This window comes from Staurois parvus, unplaced genomic scaffold (assembly GCF_062004578.1).
Source record: "Staurois parvus isolate SC_StPar_1 unplaced genomic scaffold, SC_StPar_1.0 ptg002290l, whole genome shotgun sequence".
Taxonomy (NCBI): domain Eukaryota; kingdom Metazoa; phylum Chordata; class Amphibia; order Anura; family Ranidae; genus Staurois; species Staurois parvus.
Genome location: NW_028320086.1, coordinates 17,289 through 40,932, shown reverse-complemented (window position 1 = coordinate 40,932; position 23,644 = coordinate 17,289). Strand labels below are relative to the sequence as shown.

Below are 23,644 nucleotides of genomic sequence, written 5' to 3'. Positions count from 1 at the left end.
CGGGAGTGCGCATGCGCCCCCTCTCCCACAGGGAGTGCAAAATCAGGTACATATACACAGAGGCCACCCTGTAGCAGTACATCTGCTGGCTATGCAATAAAATGTACCTGGCTCATCATCCACAACCCACTGGGTAGTCACCTTACCAGACACTGGAGCCATAATGGGCAATATTAGTCAGGTCTCCATTAGGGAGGAGCTGGATGCTTAGTTGGAACATTTGCTGTTCCGATGGTCAGAATTTCTCCAACAACGTATTGCTTGAGCCATCATTGGCCAAGCTCATGCACCGGAATACTGGTCAGGTGCAAACTTCGGCCAATGTTTGCTCGCAGTGAAGTTGCAGACCACATAATATAAAAGGATATTTGGACAGCAGCTTTTTCTCAATGAATTGGTGGATTGTGGGCGAGGACCAGTTGGGTTGTGGTTGAGGACCAGTTGGGTTGTGGCTGCGGACCAGTTGGGTTGTGGCTGCGGACCAGTTGGGTTGTAGCTGAGGACCAGTTGGGTTGTGGCTGAGGACCAGTTGGGTTGTGGCTGAGGATCAGTTGGGTTGTGGCTGAGGACCAGTTGGGTTGTGGGTGAGGATCAGTTGGGTTGTGGCTGAGCACCAGTTGGATTGTGGCTGAGGACCAGTTGGGTTTTGGGTGAGGACCAGTTGGGTTGTGGCTGAGGACCAGTTGGGTTATGGGTGAGGACCAGTTGGGTTGTGGCTGAGGACCAGTTGGGTTTTGGGTGAGGACCAGTTGGGTTGTGGCTGAGGACCAGTTGGGTTGTGGCTGAGGACCAGTTGGGTTGTGGCTGAGGACCAGTTGGGTGGTGGGTGAGGACCAGTTGGGCTGTGGCTGAGGACCAGTTGGGCTGTGGCTGAGGACCAGTTGGGCTGTGGCTGAGGACCAGTTGGGTTTTGGGTGAGGACCAGTTGGGTTGTGGCTGAGGACCAGTTGGGTTGTGGCTGAGGACCAGTTGGGTTGTGGCTGAGGACCAGTTGGGTTGTGGGTGAGGACCAGTTGGGTTGTGGCTGAGGACCAGTTGGGTTTTGGGTGAGGACCAGTTGGGTTGTGGCTGAGGACCAGTTGGGTTATGGGTGAGGACCAGTTGGGTTGTGGGTGAGGATCAGTTGGGTGGTGGCTGAGGATCAGTTGGGTGGTGGCTGAGGACCAGTTGGGTTGTGGCTGAGGACCAGTTGGGTTTTGGGTGAGGACCAGTTGGGTTGTGGCTGAGGACCAGTTGGGTTGTGGCTGAAGACCAGTTGAAATTTAAGGGGAAAACAGGATAATGTTAGTGCTATAAACAGTTCTACAGCACCTTGAAAAAGTCTTCACACCCTTTGAAATGTCCCCCATGTTGTCATGTTACAACCAAAACCGTCAATGTATTTATTGGGATTGGATGTGATAGACCAACACAAAGTGACACATAATTGTGAAGTGGAAGGAAAATGAGAAATAGTTTTACAATTTTTTTTTTACAAATAAATCTGTGAAAAGTGTGGTGACATTTGTATTCGGCCCCCCGGAGTCAATACTTTGTAGGACCCCCTTTGGCTGCAATTCCAGCTGCAAGTCTTTTTGGGGATGTCTCTTTGCACATCTAGAGAGGGACATTTCTGCCCATTCTTCTTTGCAGAATCCCTCAAGCTCTGTCAGATTGGATGGAGAGCGTCTGGGAACAGCAATTTTTAAGTCTTGCCACAGATTCTCCATTGGATTTGGGTCTGGACTGTGACTGGGCCATTCTAACACATGAAGATGCTTTGATCGGAACCATTCCATTGTAGCTCTGGCTGGATGTTTCGGGTCGTTGTCCTGCTGGAAGGGGAACCTCTGCCCCGGACTTAGGTCTTTTGCAGACTCTAACAGGTTTTCATCTAAGATTGCCCTGTATTTGGCTCCATCCATCTTCCCATCAACTCTGACCAGCTTCCCTGTCCCTGCTGAAGAAAAGCATCCCCACCACATGATGCTGCCACCACCATGTTTCACGGTGGGGATGGTGTGTTCAGGGTGATGTGCTGTTTTAGTTTTCCCCCTCACATAGCGTTTAGCTTTTAGGCCCCAAAAGTTCAATGTTGGTCTCATCTGACCAGAGCCCCTTCTTCCACATGTTTGCTGTGCCCCCCACATGGCTTCTCACAAACTGCAAACGGGACTTCTTATGGCTTTCCTCCAACAATGGCTTTCTTCTTGTCACTCTTCCATAAAGGCCAGATTTGTGGAGTGCACGACTAATAGTTGTCCTGTGGACAGATTCTCCCACCTGAGCTGTGGATCTCTGCAGCTCCTCCAGAGTTCTCATGGGCCTCTTGGCTGCTTCTCTGATGAATGCTCTCCTTGCCCAGCCTGTCAGTTTAGGTGGACGGCCATGTCATGGTAGGTTTGCAGTTGTGCCATACTCTTTCCATTTTCAGATGACAGATTGAACAGTGCTCCGTGGGATGGTCAAAGCTTGGGATAGTTTTTATAACCTAACCCTTCTTTACACTTCTCCACAACTTTATCCCTGACCTGTCTTGTGTGTTCCTTGGCCTTCATGATGCTGTTTGTTCACTAATGTTCTCTAACAAACCTCTGAGGGCTTCACAGAACAGCTGGATGTATACTGAGATTACATGACACACAGGTGGACTCTGGCGACTTCTGAAGGTAATTGGTTCCACTAGATTTTAGTTAGGGGTATTAGAGTAAAGGGGGCTGAATACAAATGCCGCCACACTTTTCAGATATTTGTCAAAAATGTTGAAAACCATTTCTCATTTTCCTTCCACTTCACAATTATGTGCCACTTTGTGATATTCTATCATATAAAATACATTGACGTTTCTGGTTGTAACATGACAAAATGTAGAACATTTCAGGGGGTATGAATACTTTTTCAAGGCAGTGTATATATACATTAGTCAGTGTTATATACTACAATGTACTACGATATTGTGTGCTGTATATTTTACTTTTCTCCTTTACAGTGTGGCTAACAAGGTGGCCACCTGGGCAATAAGTCCATCCGTGACATTTCCCAGCTACTAAATATTCCACGCTCAACTGTTAGTAGGATAACAAAATGGAAGCGACTGGGAACAACAGCCACCAACTGGTAGGCCACGTCACATGACAGGGCGGGGTCAGCGCATGCTGAAGCGCACAGTGCGCAGAAGTCGCCAACTGTCTGCAGAGTCAATAGCTAAAGACCTCCAAACTTGGTGTGGCCTTCAGATGAGCCCAACAACAGTGCGTAGAGAGCTTCATGGAATGGGTTTCCATGGCCGAGCAGCTGCATCCAAGCCTTACATCACCAAGAGCAATGCAAAGCGTCGGATGCCGTGGTGCAAAGCACGCCGCCACTGGACTCTAGAGCAGTGGAGACGCGTTCTCTGGAGTGAAGAATCACACTTCTCTGTCTGGCAATCCGATGGACGTGTCTGGGCTTGGTGGTTGCCAGGAGAACAGTACTTGCCTGACTGCATTGTGCCAAGTGTAAAGTCTGGTGGAGGGGGGGATTATGGTGTGGAGTTGTTCCTCAGGGGTTGGGCTTGGCCCCCTAGTTCCAGTGAAGGGAACGCTTAAGGCAACATTTCGGACAATTTCATGCTCCCAACTTTGTGGGAAGAGTTTGGGGATGGCCCCTTCCTGTTCCAACATGACTGCACTCCAGTGCACAAAGCAAAGTCCATAAAGACACGGAGGAGCCAGTTTGGGGTGGAGGAACTTGACTGTCCTGCACAGAGTCCTGACCTCAACCCCATAGAACACCTTTGGGATGAATTAGAGTGGAGACTGCGAGCCAGGCCTCCTCCCCCGACATCAGTGCCTGACCTGACTAATGTACTTCTGGAAGAATGGTCCAACCTTCCCATAGACACCCTCCTAAACCTTGTGGACGGCCTTCCCAGAAGAGTTGAAGCTGTTATAGCTGCAAAGGGCGGGGCCAACTCAATATTGAACCCTACGGACTAAGACCGGGGGGCCATTAAAGGTCATGTGCATGGAAAGGGCGGGGCCAACTCAATATTGAACCCTACGGACTAAGACTGGGGGGACCATTAAAGGTCATGTGTGTGGGAAGGGCGGGGCCAACTCAATATTGAACCCTACGGACTAAGACTGGGAGGCCATTAAAGGTCATGTGTGTGGGAAGGGCGGGGCCAACTCAATATTGAACCCTACGGACTAAGAATGGGAGGCCATTAAAGTTCATGTGCGTGGAAAAGCAGGCCAACCAATACTTGGGGCAATATAATGTTGACCTATCATTTGTTATAACTGCAATTATTCTGCAACAAAGTGAGTATTTTCCTCGTTACATAAACCCTGGAGGAGCCTAAACAGGCATAAGAATGGGCAGGGATGGCTTTATATCTCAGAAGCCTATAGGCACAGCAAATACGGGGCCTTAAGCTCCACCCAGAAAAAGACCACGCCCCTGCCACTGCTAATGGCCTGGCTTCCGTATGTGGCATCACTGGCCTCCGACCCAACCAGCCTCGTTGTTTTGCTGTAACAATGATCTTTGTAACCAACAAATAATTGTCTATACAGTGTTGTATGAGTGATGTGAAGGATGTTCCTGTCCACTGGACCTCTAGCACCACGTACCCATCACCTCCATCCTCAACTCTGGAGACGGGTCCCTCACCACCTGGACATTTCTCAGTGCAGATCTCCAATAGAATAGACACCACAACCATCAATGGTAAAATAGGTTTAATCTGAAAACATGGATTTTCTTGTAAACCACAACCAGGCAGCAGATATCTCACAGACCAAGGTGACAAGACATCTCCATTAGGACTGCAACTCTGAGAGAAGGACCAGATCTCTGGCCTGTGTTGTGTACTAGGAAAAGTGGAGATAGTATACATATCCCCGAGCCCTGTCCCTCCGTCCTCCATACCCCGATCCGTCCCCTCCGTCCTCCCATACCCAACAGCCCTGTCCCTCAGTCTTCCATACCCCCAAGCCCTGTCCCTCCGTCCTCCATACCCGTCCCCTCCGTCCTCCATACCCAACAGCCCTGTCCCTCCGTCCTCCATACCCCAGACCCGTCCCCTCCGTCCTCCATACCCCAGAGCCCTGTGCCTCCGTCCTCCATACATCCGTCCTTCTATGCGCTCATCCTCAGACCCCTGTTCTCCATACTTCAAAGCCCACTCTTTCCATCCTCCAGACCCATGACCCTCTATCCTCCCTACACCAGGCCATCTGTTCATCATATCCCAGACCACTGTCTTTCTGTCCTCCATACCCCAAAAACCTGTCCCTCTGTCCACCAGTTTGCAGATCCCCCAGACCCCAATCATTCTGTTCTCCCTATCCCAGGACCTCTGCTCCTCATACCCCAAACCCTATCCCACTGTCACCCAACCCCAGAGCCTTCATCCCTTTATACTCGAAGCAAATGCTTCTTTGTCCTCCACGCTCAAGACGACCGTCCCTTCTACCCCCTAGACCCTTGCCGCTTGGATTTCCTTACCTCCATACACCAGACTCCTGTCCTGCATACACCAGACCCCGTCCCTCTGTCCTCCATACGCCAGACCCCCGTCCTCCATACACCAGAGCCCCGTCCTCCATACACCAGAGCCCCGTCCCCCTGTCCTCCATACACCCGTCCCTCTGTCCTCCATACACCCGTCCCTCTGTCCTCCATACATTAGACCCCCGTCCCTCTGTCCTCCATACACCAGACCCCCGTCCCTCTGTCCTCCATACACCAGACCCCCGTCCCTCTGTCCTCCATACACCAGACCCCCGTCCCTCTGTCCTCCATACACCAGACCCCCGTCCCTCTGTCCTCCATACACCAGACCCCCGTCCCTCTGTCCTCCATACACCAGACCCCCGTCCCTCTGTCCTCCATACACCAGACCCCCGTCCCTCTGTCCTCCATACACCAGACCCCCGTCCCTCTGTCCTCCATACACCAGACCCCCGTCCCTCTGTCCTCCATACACCAGACCCCCGTCCCTCTGTCCTCCATACACCAGACCCCCGTCCCTCTGTCCTCCATACACCAGACCCCCGTCCCTCTGTCCTCCATACACCAGACCCACATCTCTCTGTCCTCCATACATCAGACCCCGTCCCTCTATCTTCCAGACTCTAGAACTCTCAAGCCTCGGTCCTCAGCGCCATGTGGAGCAGCAGGATTGATATGCTAAGCACACAGTTCTGTATCACCTCTCCTGGGAAAGGAGGAATATCTGCAGCATTCAAGGACAGGAGGCTCGAAGCGGCCAGGGCCAGGCTGCCCAGCACTCCATAACTGTTCCCAGTGAACACCGAGATCATCAGAACTGCCAAGGTTGCTCCAACTTTGGTGAAAGAAGGGGCCACTTTTTGGGTTTCTCGAGACAGATACCCGTAGCCCATGGCTAGAAGCAGTGCAGAGCCCAGGACCACGTTGGCTGTCAGCTGGTCTCCATTCAGCCAGAAGAAGGAGAAGACCACGAGAGGCAGGCCAATAATACTGGCAATCCATATACTGGAGCAGTGGGGAGAGCCGGGGTCATCGGTCTCCTCCCACAGAAGGTCACATCCTATGGCGATGGCAGAAGCCGCGGCGTGGAGCAAGAATCCAGCGGATGCCCCTCGGTGCACCTGAAAATACAACGGAACCTCAGAATTCAGGAACAGACCAACAAAAATGTTATGTGTGAGCAAGACCACCCCACCCCCACCCCCCACCATAGCGGTTCTGCTGCTCACCTGCAGAGTGCGCACAGCTGAGTAGAGGCACACGGCACTAAGACAGAGATGTGAGACCACCAGACCCAGCTCCGGGACCCCCATCACCGGGGAGGACAGCCACTGCCAGACACAGAGAGAAGAGGTCAGAGAGATCACACAGAGATTGTGTATGGGAACCCCAAATATTACCACCTCCCATCACACATCTGTATCTCCACCCACAATGTCCCTTCGCCCTCAGCTTCCCTCCATCCGCCCCTCCGCCCGCAGCTCCCCGCCGTCCTCCCCTCCGCCCGCAGCTCCCCGCCGTCCTCCCCTCCGCCCGCAGCTCCCCGCCGTCCTCCCCTCCGCTCGCAGCTCCCCGCCGTCCTCCCCTCCGCTCGCAGCTTCCCTCCATCCTCCCCTCTGCCCGCAGCTCCCCGCCGTCCTCCCCTCTGCCAGCAGCTCCCCGCCGTCCTCCCCTCCGCCCGCAGCTCCCCGCCGTCCTCCCCTCCGCCAGCAGCTCCCCGCCGTCCTCCCCTCTGCCAGCAGCTCCCCGCCGTCCTCCCCTCCGCTCGCAGCTTCCCTCCATCCTCCCCTCTGCCCGCAGCTCCCCGCCGTCCGCCCCTCCGCCCGCTGTTCCCCGTCGTCCGCCCGCAGCTCCCCGCCGTCCGCCCCTCCGCCCGCAGCTCCCCGCCGTCCTCCCCTCCGCCCGCAACTCACCGCCGTCCTCCCCTCCGCCTGCAGCTCCCCTTCGCCCTCAGCTTCCCTCCATCCGCCCCTCCGCCCACAGCTCCCCGCCATCCTCCCCTCCGCCCGCTGCTCCCCTCCGCCCGCAGCTCCCCGCAGTCCGCCCCTCCGCCCGATGCTCCCCGCCGTCCTCCCCTCCGCCAGCAGCTCCCCGCCGTCCTCCCCTCCGCCCGCAGCTCCCCGCCGTCCTCCCCTCCGCCAGCAGCTCCCCGCCGTCCTCCCCTCCGCCAGCAGCTCCCCGCCGTCCTCTCCTCCGCCAGCAGCTCCCCGCCGTCCTCTCCTCCGCCAGCAGCTCCCCACTGTCCTCTCCTCCGCCCTCAGCTCCCCGCCGTCCTCCCCTCTGCCCGCAGCTCCCCTCTGCCGGGAGCTCCCCGCCATCCTCCCCTCCGCTCGCAGCTCCCCGCCGTCCTCCCCTCCGCCCGCAGCTCCCCGCCGTCCGCCCCTCCGCTCGCAGCTCCCCGCCGTCCGCCCCTCCGCTCGCAGCTCCCCTCCGCCCGCTGCTCCCCTCCGCCCGCAGCTCCCCGCCGTCCGCCCCTCCGCCCGCTGCTCCCCGCCGTCCTCTCCTCCGCCCGCAGCTCCCCGCCGTCCTCCCCTCCGCCCTCAGCTCCCCTCTGCTCGCAGCTCCCCGCCGTCCTCCCCTCCGCTTCCCGCCGTCCTCCCCTCCGCTCGCAGCTCCCCGCCGTCCTCCCCTCCGCCCTCAGCTCCCCTCCGCTCGCAGCTCCCCGCCGTCCTCCCCTCCGCCTGCAGCTCCCCGCCGTCCGCCCCTCCGCTCGCAACTCACCGCCACCCTCCCCTCCGCCCGCAATGCTTCTCAGTCCTCCCTTCCACCCCTCCACCCGCAACTCCCCGTTGTCCTCCCCTCTACCCCCTGCTGTCCCTCATCACCCCTGTAGTCTCCTCCACCCAGAACACCCGCTATATCTTCTCCATCACACCTCCTCCTCCCTGTCCTGACACCCGCAATCCCCCATCATATCTGTCCTCCATGTCTCGGGTCAGTTTGAATGTCCCGCTCCCCGGCTCTCCCCGGATGATCCTCCCGAATCCCCTCCCCCTCCTTCCTCCTCCGGTATGGGGATCGCACACCTGGCCGATCTGCTCCGAGAAGAGACCCCGGATGCCATCCAATCCCCGCCCCCCGACCACTACCAAGGTGAGTGACGTCACATTACCACAGGTACCAGGACAACCGAAGGGGGCGTAACTGACCCGATAGATCGGGGCGGTACTCCAGAAGCCGGACACTTCCGGGTGGGACACACCGACTTCCTGTGTATACAGAGGCGCTGTCACCGCTGATCACACGGCCCCAATACCGCCCCCTACCGGGATATAGTGTGTGATCACCGGACAGTGCCACCATCAGTGTCCTCTCCGTCCCAGCATCACCCCCCCCCACTTCAGTATTCTCCCCAAGTGGCCCTGTCACCCCCTTAACCCCAATATTCCCCCCAGGTGGCCCTGTCACCCCCCATACCCTCTGAACCCCAATATTCCCCCCAGGTGGCCCTGTCACCCCCCATACCCTCTCAACCCCAGTATTCCCCCAAGTGGCCCTGTCACCCCCCCCCCATACCCTCCCCTCACCCCAGTATCCCCCCCCCAAGTAGTCTTGTCACCCCCCATACTCTCCCTTCACCCCAGTACTCCCCCTAAGTGTCCCTGTTACCCCCCCCCCATACTCCCCTTCACCCCAGTATTCCCCCCCCCCAAGTAGTCTTGTCACCCCCCATACTCTCCCTTCACCCCAGTACTCCCCCTAAGTGTCCCTGTCACCCCCCTTCACCCCAGTACTCCCCCTAAGTGTCCCTGTCACCCCACTTCACCCCAGTACTCCCCCTAAGCGTCCCTGTCACCCCCCTTCACCCCAGTACTCCCCCTAAGCGTCCCTGTCACCCCCCTTCACCCCAGTACTCCCCCTAAGCGTCCCTGTCACCCCCCTTCACCCCAGTACTCCCCCTAAGTGTTCCTGTCACCCCCCTTCACCTCAGTATTCCCCCTAAGTGTCCCTGTCACCCCCCCATACCCTCCCTTCACCCCAGTATTCCCCCCCAAGTGGCTCTGTCACCTCCCCATACCCTCCCTTCACCCCAGTATTCCCCCCAAGTGGCCCTGTCTCCCCCAGTACCATCCCTACACCCCAGTATCCCTTCTTCCCCCCAAATGGCCTTGTCATCCTTCAGCACCCCATAGTTCTCTTCCTACACCCCAGTATCCCTCCCCAAGGGGCCCTGTCACTACGCTGTTTCTTTTGGTTTCCTCTTAACACTCCATTATACTTCAGACACAAGTGGTCCTGTCGTCCTCCAACACCCTCAGTACCCTCTACATCACAGTATCCCCCCTTGTGCAAGTGCCTGTTTGACCCTCTAGCACCACATGGTATCCTCATAGCACCCCAGTATCCAGTGGCCCTGTCACCCTTGTACCCTCCCTACACCCCAGTATCCCCTCTCACCTTTTAGTACCCCCAGTACCCTCTCTATCACAGTAACCCCCTCCTCCAAATGGCTGTGTTGCCCTCCATCACTCCCCCATACCCACTTTACAGTCCCCAGTACCCCTCTTAAGTGGCCCTGTTGTCCTCCAATGCCCTGTAGTATCCTTCCACCACCCCAATATTCCACCTCCCAAGTGTCCCTTGCATAGTAAGCTTCCTACACCCCAGTACCCCCCCCAGGACTGCCCAAGAAGTCTGCCCTTCAGTAGCACCTTCTACTACCCTCCCTCTACCCCTCAGCTTTTATCCCACCGTTTCTTCAACTGATGGTATATGTTAAGGAGGAAGGACAGCATAGTGGACAGGATGGTGAAAGAATAGCAGGATGGAGGGAGGATAGCATAGTGGACAGGATGGTGGAAGGATAGCATAGTGGACAGGATGGGGGAAGGATAGCATAGTGGACAGGGTGGTGAAGGATAGCATAGTGGACAGGATGGTGGAAGGATAGCAGGATGGAGGGAGGATAGCATAGCAGAAAGGATGGTGAAGGATAACATAGTGGACAGGATGGGGGGAGGACAGCATAGTGGACAGGATGGGGGAAGGATAACATAGTGGACAGGATGGGGGAAGGATAGCAAAGTGGACAGGATGGTGAAGGATAGCATAGTGGACAGGATGAAGGGAGGATAGGATGGTGAAAGGATAGCATAGCAGAAAGGATGGGGGAAGGATAGCATAGCAGAAAGGATGGTGGAAGGATGGCATAGTGGACAGGATGGTGGAAGGATGGCATAGTGGACAGGATGGGGGAAGGACGGCATAGTGGACAGGATGGGGGAAGGATAGCATAGTGGACAGGATGATGAAGGATAACATAGTGGACAGGATGGTGGAAGGATAGCATAGTGGACAGGATGGTGGAAGGATAGCATAGTGGACAGGATGGTGGAAGGATAGCATAGTGGACAGGATGGTGGAAGGATAGCATAGTGGACAGGATGGTGGAAGGATAGCATAGTGGACAGGATGGTGAAGGATAGCATAGTGGACAGGATGGGGGAAGGATAGCACAGTGGACAGGATTGGAGGATAGTATAGTGGACAGGATGGGGGAAGGATAGCATAGTGGACAGGATGGTGGAAGGATAGCATAGTGGACAGGATGGTGAAAGGATGGCATAGCAGAAAGGATGGTGGAAGGACAGCATAGTGGACAGGATGGTGGAAGGATAGCAGGATGGAGGGAGGATAGCATAGCAGAAAGGATGGTGAAGGATAACATAGTGGACAGGATGGGGGGAGGACAGCATAGTGGACAGGATGGTGAAGGATAGCATAGTGGACAGGATGAAGGGAGGATAGCATAGTGGACAGGATGGTGGAAGGATAGGATGGTGAAAGGATAGCATAGCAGAAAGGATGGGGGAAGGATAGCATAGCAGAAAGGATGGTGGAAAGATAGCATAGTGGACAGGATGGTGGAAGGATGGCATAGTGGACAGGATGGTGGAAGGATGGCATAGTGGACAGGATGGTGAAGGATAGCATAGTGGACATTATGGGGGAAGGATAGCATAGTGGACAGGATGGTGAAGGATAGCATAGTGGACAGGATGGTGGAAGGATAGGATGGGGAAAGGATAGCATAGTGGACAGGATGGTGGAAGGATGGCATAGTGGACAGGATGGTGGAAGGACGGCATAGTGGACAGGATGGTGAAGGATAGCATAGTGGACAGGATGATGAATGATAACATAGTGGACAGGATGGTGAAGGATAGCATAGTGGACAGGATGATGAATGATAACATAGTGGACAGGATGGTGAAGGATAGCATAGTGGACAGGATGGGGGAAGGATAGCACAGTGGACAGGATTGGAGGATAGTATAGTGGACAGGATGGGGGAAGGATAGCATAGTGGACAGGATGGTGGAAGGATAGCATAGTGGACAGGATGGGGGAAGGATAGCATAGTGGACAGGATGGTGGAAGGATAGCATAGTGGACAGGATGGGGGAAGGATAGCATAGTGGACAGGATGGGGGAAGGATAGCATAGTGGACAGGATGGTGGAAGGATAGCATAGTGGACAGGATGGGGGAAGGATAGCATAGTGGACAGGACTGGAGGATAGTATAGTGGACAGGATGGTGGAAGGATAGTATAGTGGACGGGATGGGGGAAGGATAGCACAGTGGACGGGATGGGGGAAGGATAGCATAGTGGACAGGATGGTGGAAGGATAGCATAGTGGACAGGATGGTGGAAGGATAGGATGGTGAAAGGATAGCATAGCAGAAAGGATGGGGGAAGGATAGCATAGTGGACAGGATGAAGGGAGGATAGCATAGTGGACAGGATGGGGGAAGGATAGCATAGTGGACAGGATGGTGGAAGGATAGCATAGTGGACAGGATTGGAGGACAGCATAGTGGACAGGATGGTGAAAGAATAGCAGGATGGAGGGAGGATAGCATAGCAGAAAGGATGGTGGAAGGACAGCATAGTGGACAGGATGGTGGAAGGATAGCAGGATGGAGGGAGGATAGCATAGCAGAAAGGATGGTGAAGGATAACATAGTGGACAGGATGGGGGGAGGACAGCATAGTGGACAGGATGGTGGAAGGATAGGATGGTGAAAGGATAGCATAGCAGAAAGGATGGGGGAAGGATAGCATAGCAGAAAGGATGGTGGAAAGATAGCATAGTGGACAGGATGGTGGAAGGATGGCATAGTGGACAGGATGGTGGAAGGATGGCATAGTGGACAGGATGGTGAAGGATAGCATAGTGGACATTATGGGGGAAGGATAGCATAGTGGACAGGATGGTGGAAGGATAGCATAGTGGACAGGATGGTGAAGGATAGCATAGTGGACAGGATGGTGGAAGGATAGGATGGGGAAAGGATAGCATAGTGGACAGGATGGTGGAAGGATGGCATAGTGGACAGGATGGTGGAAGGACGGCATAGTGGACAGGATGGTGAAGGATAGCATAGTGGACAGGATGATGAATGATAACATAGTGGACAGGATGGTGAAGGATAGCATAGTGGACAGGATGGTGAAAGGATGGCATAGCAGAAAGGATGGTGGAAGGATAGCATAGCGGACAGGATGGGGGAAGGATGGCATAGTGGACAGGATGGGGGAAGGATGGCATAGTGGACAGGATGGGGGAAGGATGGCATAGTGGACAGGATGGTGGAAGGATAGTATAGTGGACAGGATGGGGGAAGGATAGCACAGTTTACAGGATTGGAGGATAGTATAGTGGACAGGATGGTGGAAGGATAGCATAGTGGACAGGATGGTGGAAGGATAGCATAGTGGACAGGATGGGGGAAGGATAGCATAGTGGACAGGATGGTGGAAGGATAGCATAGTGGACAGGATGGGGGAAGGATAGCATAGTGGACAGGATGGGGGAAGGATAGCATAGTGGACAGGATGGTGGAAGGATAGCATAGTGGACAGGATGGGGGAAGGATAGCATAGTGGACAGGATGGGGGAAGGATAGCATAGTGGACAGGACTGGAGGATAGTATAGTGGACAGGATGGTGGAAGGATAGCATAGTGGACAGGATGGGGGAAGGATAGCATAGTGGACAGGATGGGGGAAGGATAGCATAGTGGACAGGACTGGAGGATAGTATAGTGGACAGGATGGAGGGAGGATAGCATAGTGGACAGGATGGGGGAAGGATAGCATAGTGGACAGGACTGGAGGATAGTATAGTGGACAGGACTGGAGGATAGCATAGTGGACAGGATGGGGGAAGGATAGCATAGTGGACAGGATGGTGGAAGGATAGCATAGTGGACAGGATGGGGGAAGGATAGCATAGTGGACAGGATGGGGGAAGGATAGCATAGTGGACAGGATGGGGGAAGGATAGCATAGTGGACAGGATGGGGGAAGGATAGCATAGTGGACAGGACTGGAGGATAGTATAGTGGACAGGATGGAGGGAGGATAGCATAGTGGACAGGATGGTGGAAGGATAGCATAGTGGACAGGATGGGGGAAGGATAGCATAGTGGACAGGATGGAGGGAGGATAGCATAGTGGACAGGATGGGGGAAGGATAGCATAGTGGACAGGATGGGGGAAGGATAGCATAGTGGACAGGACTGGAGGATAGCATAGTGGACAGGATGGAGGGAGGATAGCATAGTGGACAGGATGGTGGAAGGATAGCATAGTGGACAGGACTGGAGGATAGTATAGTGGACAGGATGGAGGGTGGATAGCATAGTGGACAGGATGGGGGAAGGATAGCATAGTGGACAGGATGGAGGGAGGATAGTATAGTGGACAGGACTGGAGGATAGCATAGTGGACAGGATGGGAGAAGGATAGCATAGTGGACAGGGATAGGAAGGGCAGTCTTATTGTTATGAGCGATCCTTTGGCAATGTTGGGGGCCACACATGAGGCTCCCAATATCAGGAAATGTGTTCTATATTCTTGGCATCACCGACAGAAATCTGTACAGAAGATTAGAAATACAATGTGAACAGATAGAAGAGTTTGAATGTATTTCAGGAATATTTCAGTTCATGAACAGTGGGGTGTTCCCGGGAGATCAGTGATATATTTCTGTGATTGCTTCCTGCAGGGAAAGTCCTGGCGGTGGACGCCTCCATGTTTATCTGGCAGTTCCAGTCAGCGATGCCGCCACTTTCCAACCGCCACGGCGAGAACATCAGGTGAGTGCGTACCGGGGAGGATAGACACCACTCTCACTCCTCTTGTATCACAACTACTGTTACGGGTCCCAATCAATCACATTCACTGGAGCCTAAATCTGACCTCCAGCCCTCCCTTCAGTCTTGCACAGTTGTAGCGGCTCCCCTCCTGGACTGAAGTGGCTTACTCTGATTTCACTGCACACTGTGAGCTTCTCACAATGTGCATTAGAAGTGGCAACACGTCAGATAGAGCTCTGCCTCATTTCCTTGCTGGAGGACATCCAACATCATTTAGTTCTTTCCTCCCCAGCTTTACTGTCCCTGGCCCGCTCCTTTCATTCATCGGATTTCAGTTCCTTCAATCTTGGAAGATCAGCATCACATGTGGGCTTTACCTAGGGTGGTCTGCATAAATACACAGTCTGCCTTGGAATGCCCACTCCTCCAGACTGACATCCACCCATCAAGGCGTTTTGAAGTTTGCATAATTCCTCCAAGAACGAGCCCACTGCTTGCATCAGGACTGAGAGGAGTACCGAGGCCGGGTGTTGTGTTTAAGTAGCTATGCACAGCACCTTGCCAGCCACAAAAAAGCCCGGTGAGGCGTGCCAAAGTGTTGGAAGGCATACTGTAACCGGGCTTTCTGGTCGCATTGGTGAAGTAAAGGGTTCCTTCTGGAAACTCAGTCATGCAGCTCATTTTTGTTACAGTAACATCGTATTGTGCTCCTTGAAGCATCCACACCGTCTTTTTCCAGAGCAGCCTGTATTTCTCATGAGGATACCTGTGGGGGGTTTTTCTTTATATCCCGAACAATTCTTCTGTTATAAATCAAAATGGGGCAAGCGAGCGCAAAACATGAAGTATCGGCGGCTAGCAAACAAGGCAATCCTCAGCACCTTAGATCAAAATATAAATAGTTGCGGTATGCAGCGCCATAAATAAATGTAAAACACAAAGTCTCAGAATAATCGCTGGAACATAATATCAAAACTCTTGAATATAAAAGTCTGGTGTATAATAAATGTAGCACAAATGTTCCTATAGATTGAGCACATATACAATGTACCCCAATATCAGGACCTTCAGACGTTCGTAGAATCTAGTACAATAATGTGCTTACCACAAGAACATACAATCTGAGCGTTGTATGCATGTCATCAGGTATACCATCAGCACCTGGAAAAATGGCCTGGACAGCAATGAAGACAGCAACCAGTCATCCACGGTAGGCACTCCGGGGGCCTCAGCAGACACTCGGGGGTCGCATCTGGTTCTCCGGTGGGCCCAACGGCGTCCAGCCTCCTGGTGGTACTTCTCCTCGGATGGTCCACCTTGCACGGCTCGTGAATAACGAGCCAAAAGGCAAAAAGCACTAATGGTGAAGTACGTCTTTATTTTGATAAACAGCTAAAATCAGTAAAAAACTCACACTTAAGAGTTTCAGGAATTTCTCAAAAATCTTCCAAATATTTTCCAAGCTATACAGGGATCCCTGGTGGCCAGTGGTTCCCTGGTGGTTAATGGCGTCTGCTGGGTGGATCCCCTAACATGTTTCGAGCTCCAAGCTCATTATCGAGCTTGGAGCTCGAAACATGTTAGGGGATCCACCCAGCAGACGCCATTAACCACCAGGGAACCACTGGCCACCAGGGATCCCTGTATAGCTTGGAAAATATTTGGAAGATTTTTGAGAAATTCCTGAAACTCTTAAGTGTGAGTTTTTTACTGATTTTAGCTGTTTATCAAAATAAAGACGTACTTCACCATTAGTGCTTTTTGCGTTTTGGCTCATTATTCACGAGCCGTGCAAGGTGGACCATCCGAGGAGAAGTACCACCAGGAGGCTGGACGCCGTTGGACCCACCGGAGAACCAGATGCGACCCCCGAGTGTCTGCTGAGGCCCCCGGAGTGCCTACCGTGGATGACTGGTTGCTGTCTTCATTGCTGTCCAGGCCATTTTTCCAGGTGCTGATGGTATACCTGATGACATGCATACAACGCTCAGATTGTATGTTCTTGTGGTAAGCACATTATTGTACTAGATTCTACGAACGTCTGAAGGTCCTGATATTGGGGTACATTGTATATGTGCTCAATCTATAGGAACATTTGTGCTACATTTATTATACACCAGACTTTTATATTCAAGAGTTTTGATATTATGTTCCAGCGATTATTCTGAGACTTTGTGTTTTACATTTATTTATGGCGCTGCATACCCCAACTATTTATAATTCTTCTGTTAGTTGTGGCTGCAATCTTTCTTGGTCTACCTGACTTTGGCTTGGTATCAAGAGATCCCTGAACTTTCCACTTCTTAACCACTTGCCGTCCGGCCGCTGTATATAAACGGCGGCATGGTGGCAGTCCAGGGGGTTGCCGTTCAAAAACACCCGCATTTTCAAGCTGTGCACACTCCCTGGGAGCGCACAGCACCGCGATCCGGTGACCAATCACATGGGCCGGACAGGAAGTGGTGAAGTAGGTGGCTGCCTTCAGGCCTTTTCCTGGGCTAGTTTCTTTTCTGGCTCTACAGGTGGTCCTCCCACTGGGGGTCGGTGAGGCTGAGTGATCCTTCTTTCAAGTACCCTGCCTGTAGGTAGGCCTCTTCCCACTGGGCCCCCTCCCATTCCCCTGCATCTCAGCCTCCTCACATCTTCTTCCCAAACTCTCCTGCTGCTGAGCAGGCTCTATCACTTTTAAGGGCTGTCCTGACCCCAAGCCAAGCCGCCTGCTTGGGGATTGGTCAGGATCCTTGTAAGAGTGCAGACCAGCTCTTCCTCACCCCAGCCCACTGTTTCTAGAATCTTCTCCAAGATTCTAGAGCAGAGGGAGGTATCAAGGAACTGATCTGCAAAGCCTCTCAGCCCTGACCTGAATTTGACCCAGCTGCCTATTGACCAGTCGGCTACTCAGTCTTCTTACTAAAAATATTCAGCTAGATCCCCCAAGCTAACTAGGAGGGTGCTGCAGGATCAACCATGATTTTTGCAGCATACAGAAAAAGAATCCCATAATGACGGAGTGAGTATGAGCAGCATGTAGTGCAGCATTTGTTTGTAGCTTTTTATTATGTGGGTTTATTGACACTTAACCCACAACAGTACAATCAGTCTGTAGATGCAGTAAATCATGCTTGTTATACTCACTGTGGAACCTAAGGGGTTAATCCTCTGCATTGTGTAAAAAGGCTGTTTGATCCTGTCTTCTCTGATCCTCCCCTTCTTCTACTGTCCCCGATCCATCTGCTGATAGTACAGAGCGTTGGGGGGCAAGCTACACATGCTAAGTTTGGTGTGTATTGCCAGAATGTTTTTTTTTTCTTCCTGGGAGGGTGCATGTGATCAGCACAGGGCCAATCAGCCCTGTCCAGACAGAGGGTCAGGGGCCCTGTAGCCTCATAGGACAATCAGGGGAGAATGAAAACTCCTCCTACAAGCTGTATAGTGAATGCTGGGTCCGGGGAGAGCAGATATAGTGAATGCGGGGTCCGGGGAGAGCGGATATAGTGAATGCGGGGTCCGGGGAGAGTGGATATAGTGAATGCGGGGTCCGGGGAGAGCGGATATAGTGAATGCGGGGTCCGGGGAGAGCGAATATAGTGAATGCAGGGTCCGGGGAGAGCGGATATAGTGAATGCGGGGTCTGGGGAGAGCAGATATAGTGAATGCAGGGTCCGGGGAGAGCGGATATAGTGAATGCAGGGTCTGGGGAGAGCAGATATAGTGAATGCAGGGTCCGGGAAGATCAGATATTGTGGATGTGGGGTCCGGGGAGAGAGGATATAGTGAATGCAGGATCCGGGGAGAGCGGATATAGTGAATGCGGGGTCCGGAGAGAGCGGATATAGTGAATGCGGGGTCTGGGGAGAGCGGATATAGTGAATGCGGGGTCTGGGGAGAGCGGATATAGTGAATGCAGGATCCGGTGAGAGCGGATATAGTGAATGCGGGGTCCGGGGAGAGCGGATATAGTGAATGCGGGGTCTGGGGAGAGCGGATATAGTGAATGCGGGGTCTGGGGAGGACAGATATAGTGAATGCAGGGTCCGGGAAGATCAGATATAGTGGATGTGGGGTCCGGGGAGAGAGGATATAGTGAATGCAGGATCCGGGGAGAGCGGATATAGTGAATGCGGGGTCCGGAGAGAGCGGATATAGTGAATGCGGGGTCTGGGGAGAGCGGATATAGTGAATGCGGGGTCTGGGGAGAGCGGATATAGTGAATGCAGGATCCGGTGAGAGCGGATATAGTGAATGCGGGGTCCGGGGAGAGCGGATATAGTGAATGCGGGGTCTGGGGAGAGCGGATATAGTGAATGCGGGGTCTGGGGAGGACAGATATAGTGAATGCAGGGTCCGGGAAGATCAGATATAGTGGATGTGGGGTCCGGGGAGAGCAGATATAGTGAATGCGGGGTCCGGGGAGAGCGGATATAGTGAATGCGGGGTCCGGGGAGAGCGGCTATAGTGAATGCGGGGTCCGGGGAGAGCGGATATAGTGAATGCGGGGTCCGGGGAGATCGGATATAGTGAATGCGGGGTCCGGGGAGAGCGGATATAGTGAATGCGGGGTCCGGGGAGAGCGGATATAGGATATAAGGTTGGCTACTGACCCAACAATACAACAAGCAAGAGATCCCTGAGCTCAAAACCCAACAGCTAGTGCATGCATTTATCCATCAGGTGCTAAAGGGGTGCAACCACATATTAACACTAGAAATTCTGAAGGGCCCTCTGCACTCTGGTACAGGGGCGGACTGACCATTTGGAAACTCAGGCACTGCCCGAGGGCCCGGGGTCAGTAGGGGGCCCCATGAGATTCCCCTGGTATCTTTTTCATAGGCTTTTTTGAGTTTGGGCAAGGACACAGGGGCCCCATGATCCCCTATTGCCCGGGGGCCCCATGAGTTTTCTGTCCGCCCCTGCTCTGGTATATACCCTTTCAAGCGGACTCTGCAATAAATAGGGATATTTAGCTCACACATATTGCAATGCATGTTATATTGTACAGCGCTGAGCAAACTCTTGGCTCCATATAAATCCTGTATAATAATAATATAATAATGTTTAAGCTGTGTAGGCAGAGCGGAGTAGGACTGGCCATAGAGGGATTACTTTGACGCAGTCGGTCAGCTTAAACACGCATTGCAATATGTGCGAATTCCGCACCGCATCAGAATCGCCCCCCGTTCACGCGAACCACTGCGAGTGTGTATGTGTCAGGTCTCCGGGTATGACCAGAGGTGTGTGGACTGACACAGGGAAACGCAGGCTTCAGATATGTTATAAACAATATAATTTATTAATACTAACAATACAAAACGCAGTGCAAAACTAAACCTAAACACAGTGCAAACAAACCAAACCAAACCACCCACAGATAACAATACATACAATGCAAGGGTTGTCAGGCAGGCCGGGTCAGTAGCAAACGGGCAAACGGAGTACCAGGAACAGGCGGGAGAGTGGTCGGGGTCACAAGCTGGGTTCAGTAACTCACGGGCAGCGCGGTGCAGAGGGTCAGGCAGAGAATGGTCGGGGTCACAAGCCAGGGATCAAACAGGAGAAGTCAGCAGAGGTCAGGATCAGGCAGGGTCGGCAACAAGTCAGACAGGAACAGGAATGCAGGATACAGGGGCCCATGGAAAAACACACACCACGGCCCTGACTGTGAGTCTGGCCATTCCTTAAATACAACCCCCGCAATCAGCTTCAGGTGTTTGGCTGATTGCAGGGGTGAGTCTCTGATTGCTGAGAGCACCCGCTGGCCAGCCCTGGTACTGCAGCCCACAAGGCAGGTGAGTCCCACCATTATTGGCAAGTCCATTCCTGACAGTATGTTAACAACACCTCGAAAGCGATCCGCAAAACGCAGTACAATGTGCAGAATTGGATCGCATAGGTGTGACTACTCATGCGATCTGATTCTAGTGTGGACCAAAAAAAAAGGGTCCTGCACCTTTTTGGTGCGATTAGAGCCATACAAAATGTACGTCTCCGATCGCACCGCACGCAAATCGCATGTGATTTGTACAGGAATGCGTTGCGGTTCCTGTGCGAATCACATGCGATGTACTGCACCGCACATATGTGAACCGGGCCTCAGTGTGAAAGTAGCCTATCAAGTTGACATTTTATGTACCCATCTACGCCAAAAGGTTGGTGCACTTTGTCAAACTGTGAACTATTGTAAAATGTGCGAAAATCTGGATTAACGTGAGGATTATTTTTCTGCAGTGTGTTACAGGGTCTCTTCAGCCGCACAATCTACATGTTGGAGAAAGGAATGAAACCCGTCTATGTATTTGATGGAGTACCGCCAGAATGCAAGCGTGCCAAGGTGAGCCTGTGACGTGAGCCCGGGGGCGGGGGGGGGGGGGGGGGGGGGGGGTGCCGGGTTTTGTGGTCACTGGAGGATATTCTGTAGGTGCCACCCACATGGAAGAGAATTATATTTTAAATATATTTTTAAAATATTCTTCCCAAATACATTGACATATATTTGAAATGCTACAATTTTGGCCGTATTCAATATATTTCTATATGTATATTTATGCGGACACAGTACAGGAGATGACCAGAGACTGCGGACATAGTACGGGAGATGACCAGAGACTGCGGACACAGTACAGGAGATGACCAGAGACTGCGGACACAGTACAGGAGATGACCAGAGACTGCAGACATAGTACAGGAGATGACCAGAGACTGCGGACACAGTACAGGAGATGACCAGAGACTGCAGACATAGTACAGGAGATGACCAGAGACTGCGGACACAGTACAGGAGATGACCAGAGACTGCGGACACAGTACAGGAGATGACCAGAGACTGCGGACATAGTACAGGAGATGACCAGAGACTGCGGACACAGTACAGGAGATGACCAGAGACTGCGGACATAGTACAGGAGATGACCAGAGACTGCAGACACAGTACAGGAGATGACCAGAGACTGCGGACACAGTACAGGAGATGACCAGAGACTGCGGACACAGTACAGGAGATGACCAGAGACTGCGGACACAGTACAGGAGATGACCAGAGACTGCAGACATAGTACAGGAGATGACCAGAGACTGCGGACACAGTACAGGAGATGACCAGAGACTGCGGTACAGGAGATGACCAGAGACTGAGGACATAGTGCAGGAGATGACCAGAGACTGCGGACATAGTACAGGAGATGACCAGAGACTGCGGACACAGTACAGGAGATGACCAGAGACTGCAGACATAGTACAGGAGATGACCAGAGACTGCAGACATAGTACAGGAGATGACCAGAGACTGCGGACACAGTACAGGAGATGACCAGAGACTGCAGACATAGTACAGGAGATGACCAGAGACTGCGGACACAGTACAGGAGATGACCAGAGACTGCGGTACAGGAGATGACCAGAGACTGAGGACATAGTGCAGGAGATGACCAGAGACTGCGGACACAGTACAGGAGATGACCAGAGACTGCGGACACAGTACAGGAGATGACCAGAGACTGCGGTACAGGAGATGACCAGAGACTGCGGACACAGTACAGGAGATGACCAGAGACTGCGGACACAGTACAGGAGATGACCAGAGACTGCGGTACAGGAGATGACCAGAGACTGCGGACACAGTACAGGAGATGACCAGAGACTGCGGACACGGTACAGGAGATGACCAGAGACTGCGGACACGGTACAGGAGATGACCAGAGACTGCGGACACGGTACAGGAGATGACCAGAGACTGCGGACACGGTACAGGAGATGACCAGAGACTGCGGACACGGTGCAGGAGATGACCAGAGACTGCGGACACGGTGCAGGAGATGACCAGAGACTGCGGACACGGTGCAGGAGATGACCAGAGACTGCGGACACGGTGCAGGAGATGACCAGAGACTGCGGACACAGTACAGGAGATGACCAGAGACTGCGGACATAGTACAGGAGATGACCAGAGACTGCAGACATAGTACAGGAGATGACCAGAGACTGCGGACACAGTACAGGAGATGACCAGAGACTGCGGACATAGTACAGGAGATGACCAGAGACTGCGGACACAGTACAGGAGATGACCAGAGACTGCGGACATAGTACAGGAGATGACCAGAGACTGCAGACACAGTACAGGAGATGACCAGAGACTGCGGACACAGTACAGGAGATGACCAGAGACTGCGGACACAGTACAGGAGATGACCAGAGACTGCGGACACAGTACAGGAGATGACCAGAGACTGCAGACATAGTACAGGAGATGACCAGAGACTGCGGACACAGTACAGGAGATGACCAGAGACTGCGGTACAGGAGATGACCAGAGACTGAGGACATAGTGCAGGAGATGACCAGAGACTGCGGACATAGTACAGGAGATGACCAGAGACTGCGGACACAGTACAGGAGATGACCAGAGACTGCAGACATAGTACAGGAGATGACCAGAGACTGCAGACATAGTACAGGAGATGACCAGAGACTGCGGACACAGTACAGGAGATGACCAGAGACTGCAGACATAGTACAGGAGATGACCAGAGACTGCGGACACAGTACAGGAGATGACCAGAGACTGCGGTACAGGAGATGACCAGAGACTGAGGACATAGTGCAGGAGATGACCAGAGACTGCGGACACAGTACAGGAGATGACCAGAGACTGCGGACACAGTACAGGAGATGACCAGAGACTGCGGTACAGGAGATGACCAGAGACTGCGGACACAGTACAGGAGATGACCAGAGACTGCGGACACAGTACAGGAGATGACCAGAGACTGCGGTACAGGAGATGACCAGAGACTGCGGACACAGTACAGGAGATGACCAGAGACTGCGGACACGGTACAGGAGATGACCAGAGACTGCGGACACGGTACAGGAGATGACCAGAGACTGCGGACACGGTACAGGAGATGACCAGAGACTGCGGACACGGTACAGGAGATGACCAGAGACTGCGGACACGGTGCAGGAGATGACCAGAGACTGCGGACACGGTGCAGGAGATGACCAGAGACTGCGGACACGGTGCAGGAGATGACCAGAGACTGCGGACACGGTTCAGGAGATGA

The 23,644-nt window shown here is 53.2% G+C and overlaps 2 protein-coding genes across 3 annotated transcripts in view; one reads left to right on the top strand and one right to left on the bottom strand.

The window, feature by feature from the left end:
* Nucleotides 1–4,688: 4,688 nt before the first annotated feature.
* On the bottom strand, nt 4,689–8,669 carry TMEM276 (transmembrane protein 276). Of its 2 annotated transcripts, none has more exons than XM_089665655.1 (3): nt 8,591–8,669; nt 6,708–6,809; nt 4,689–6,599 (listed from the first exon to the last, which is right to left on the bottom strand). In XM_089665655.1, the coding sequence occupies exons 2-3, from the start codon at nt 6,789–6,791 to the stop codon at nt 6,111–6,113; spliced, it is 573 nt and encodes a 190-aa protein (XP_089521781.1). In that variant the 5' UTR covers nt 6,792–6,809; nt 8,591–8,669; the 3' UTR covers nt 4,689–6,110. The 2 variants fall into 2 exon arrangements, with proteins under 2 accessions (XP_089521781.1, XP_089521780.1); XM_089665654.1 differs by having other exon boundaries at nt 8,505–8,635.
* LOC149431333 (uncharacterized) overlaps nt 8,465–23,644 on the top strand; it is a 30,657-nt gene continuing 15,477 nt past the window's right edge. Inside the window, exons 1-3 of the mRNA XM_089665653.1 lie at nt 8,465–8,571; nt 14,495–14,585; nt 20,811–20,913. Of these exons, the coding sequence (XP_089521779.1) occupies nt 8,490–8,571; nt 14,495–14,585; nt 20,811–20,913 (276 nt within the window). The 5' untranslated portion in view covers nt 8,465–8,489. The remainder of the gene's footprint in view (nt 8,572–14,494; nt 14,586–20,810; nt 20,914–23,644) is intronic.

Coding starts and splice junctions, on each gene's coding strand:
- TMEM276 (XM_089665655.1), bottom strand. CDS start 6,791: ATGGGGGTCCCGGAGCTGGGTCTGGTGGTCTCACATCTCTGTCTTAGT. Junction 6,600..6,707: donor CAGCTGTGCGCACTCTGCAG/GTGAGCAGCAGA, acceptor TTGTATTTTCAG/GTGCACCGAGGGGCATCCGC.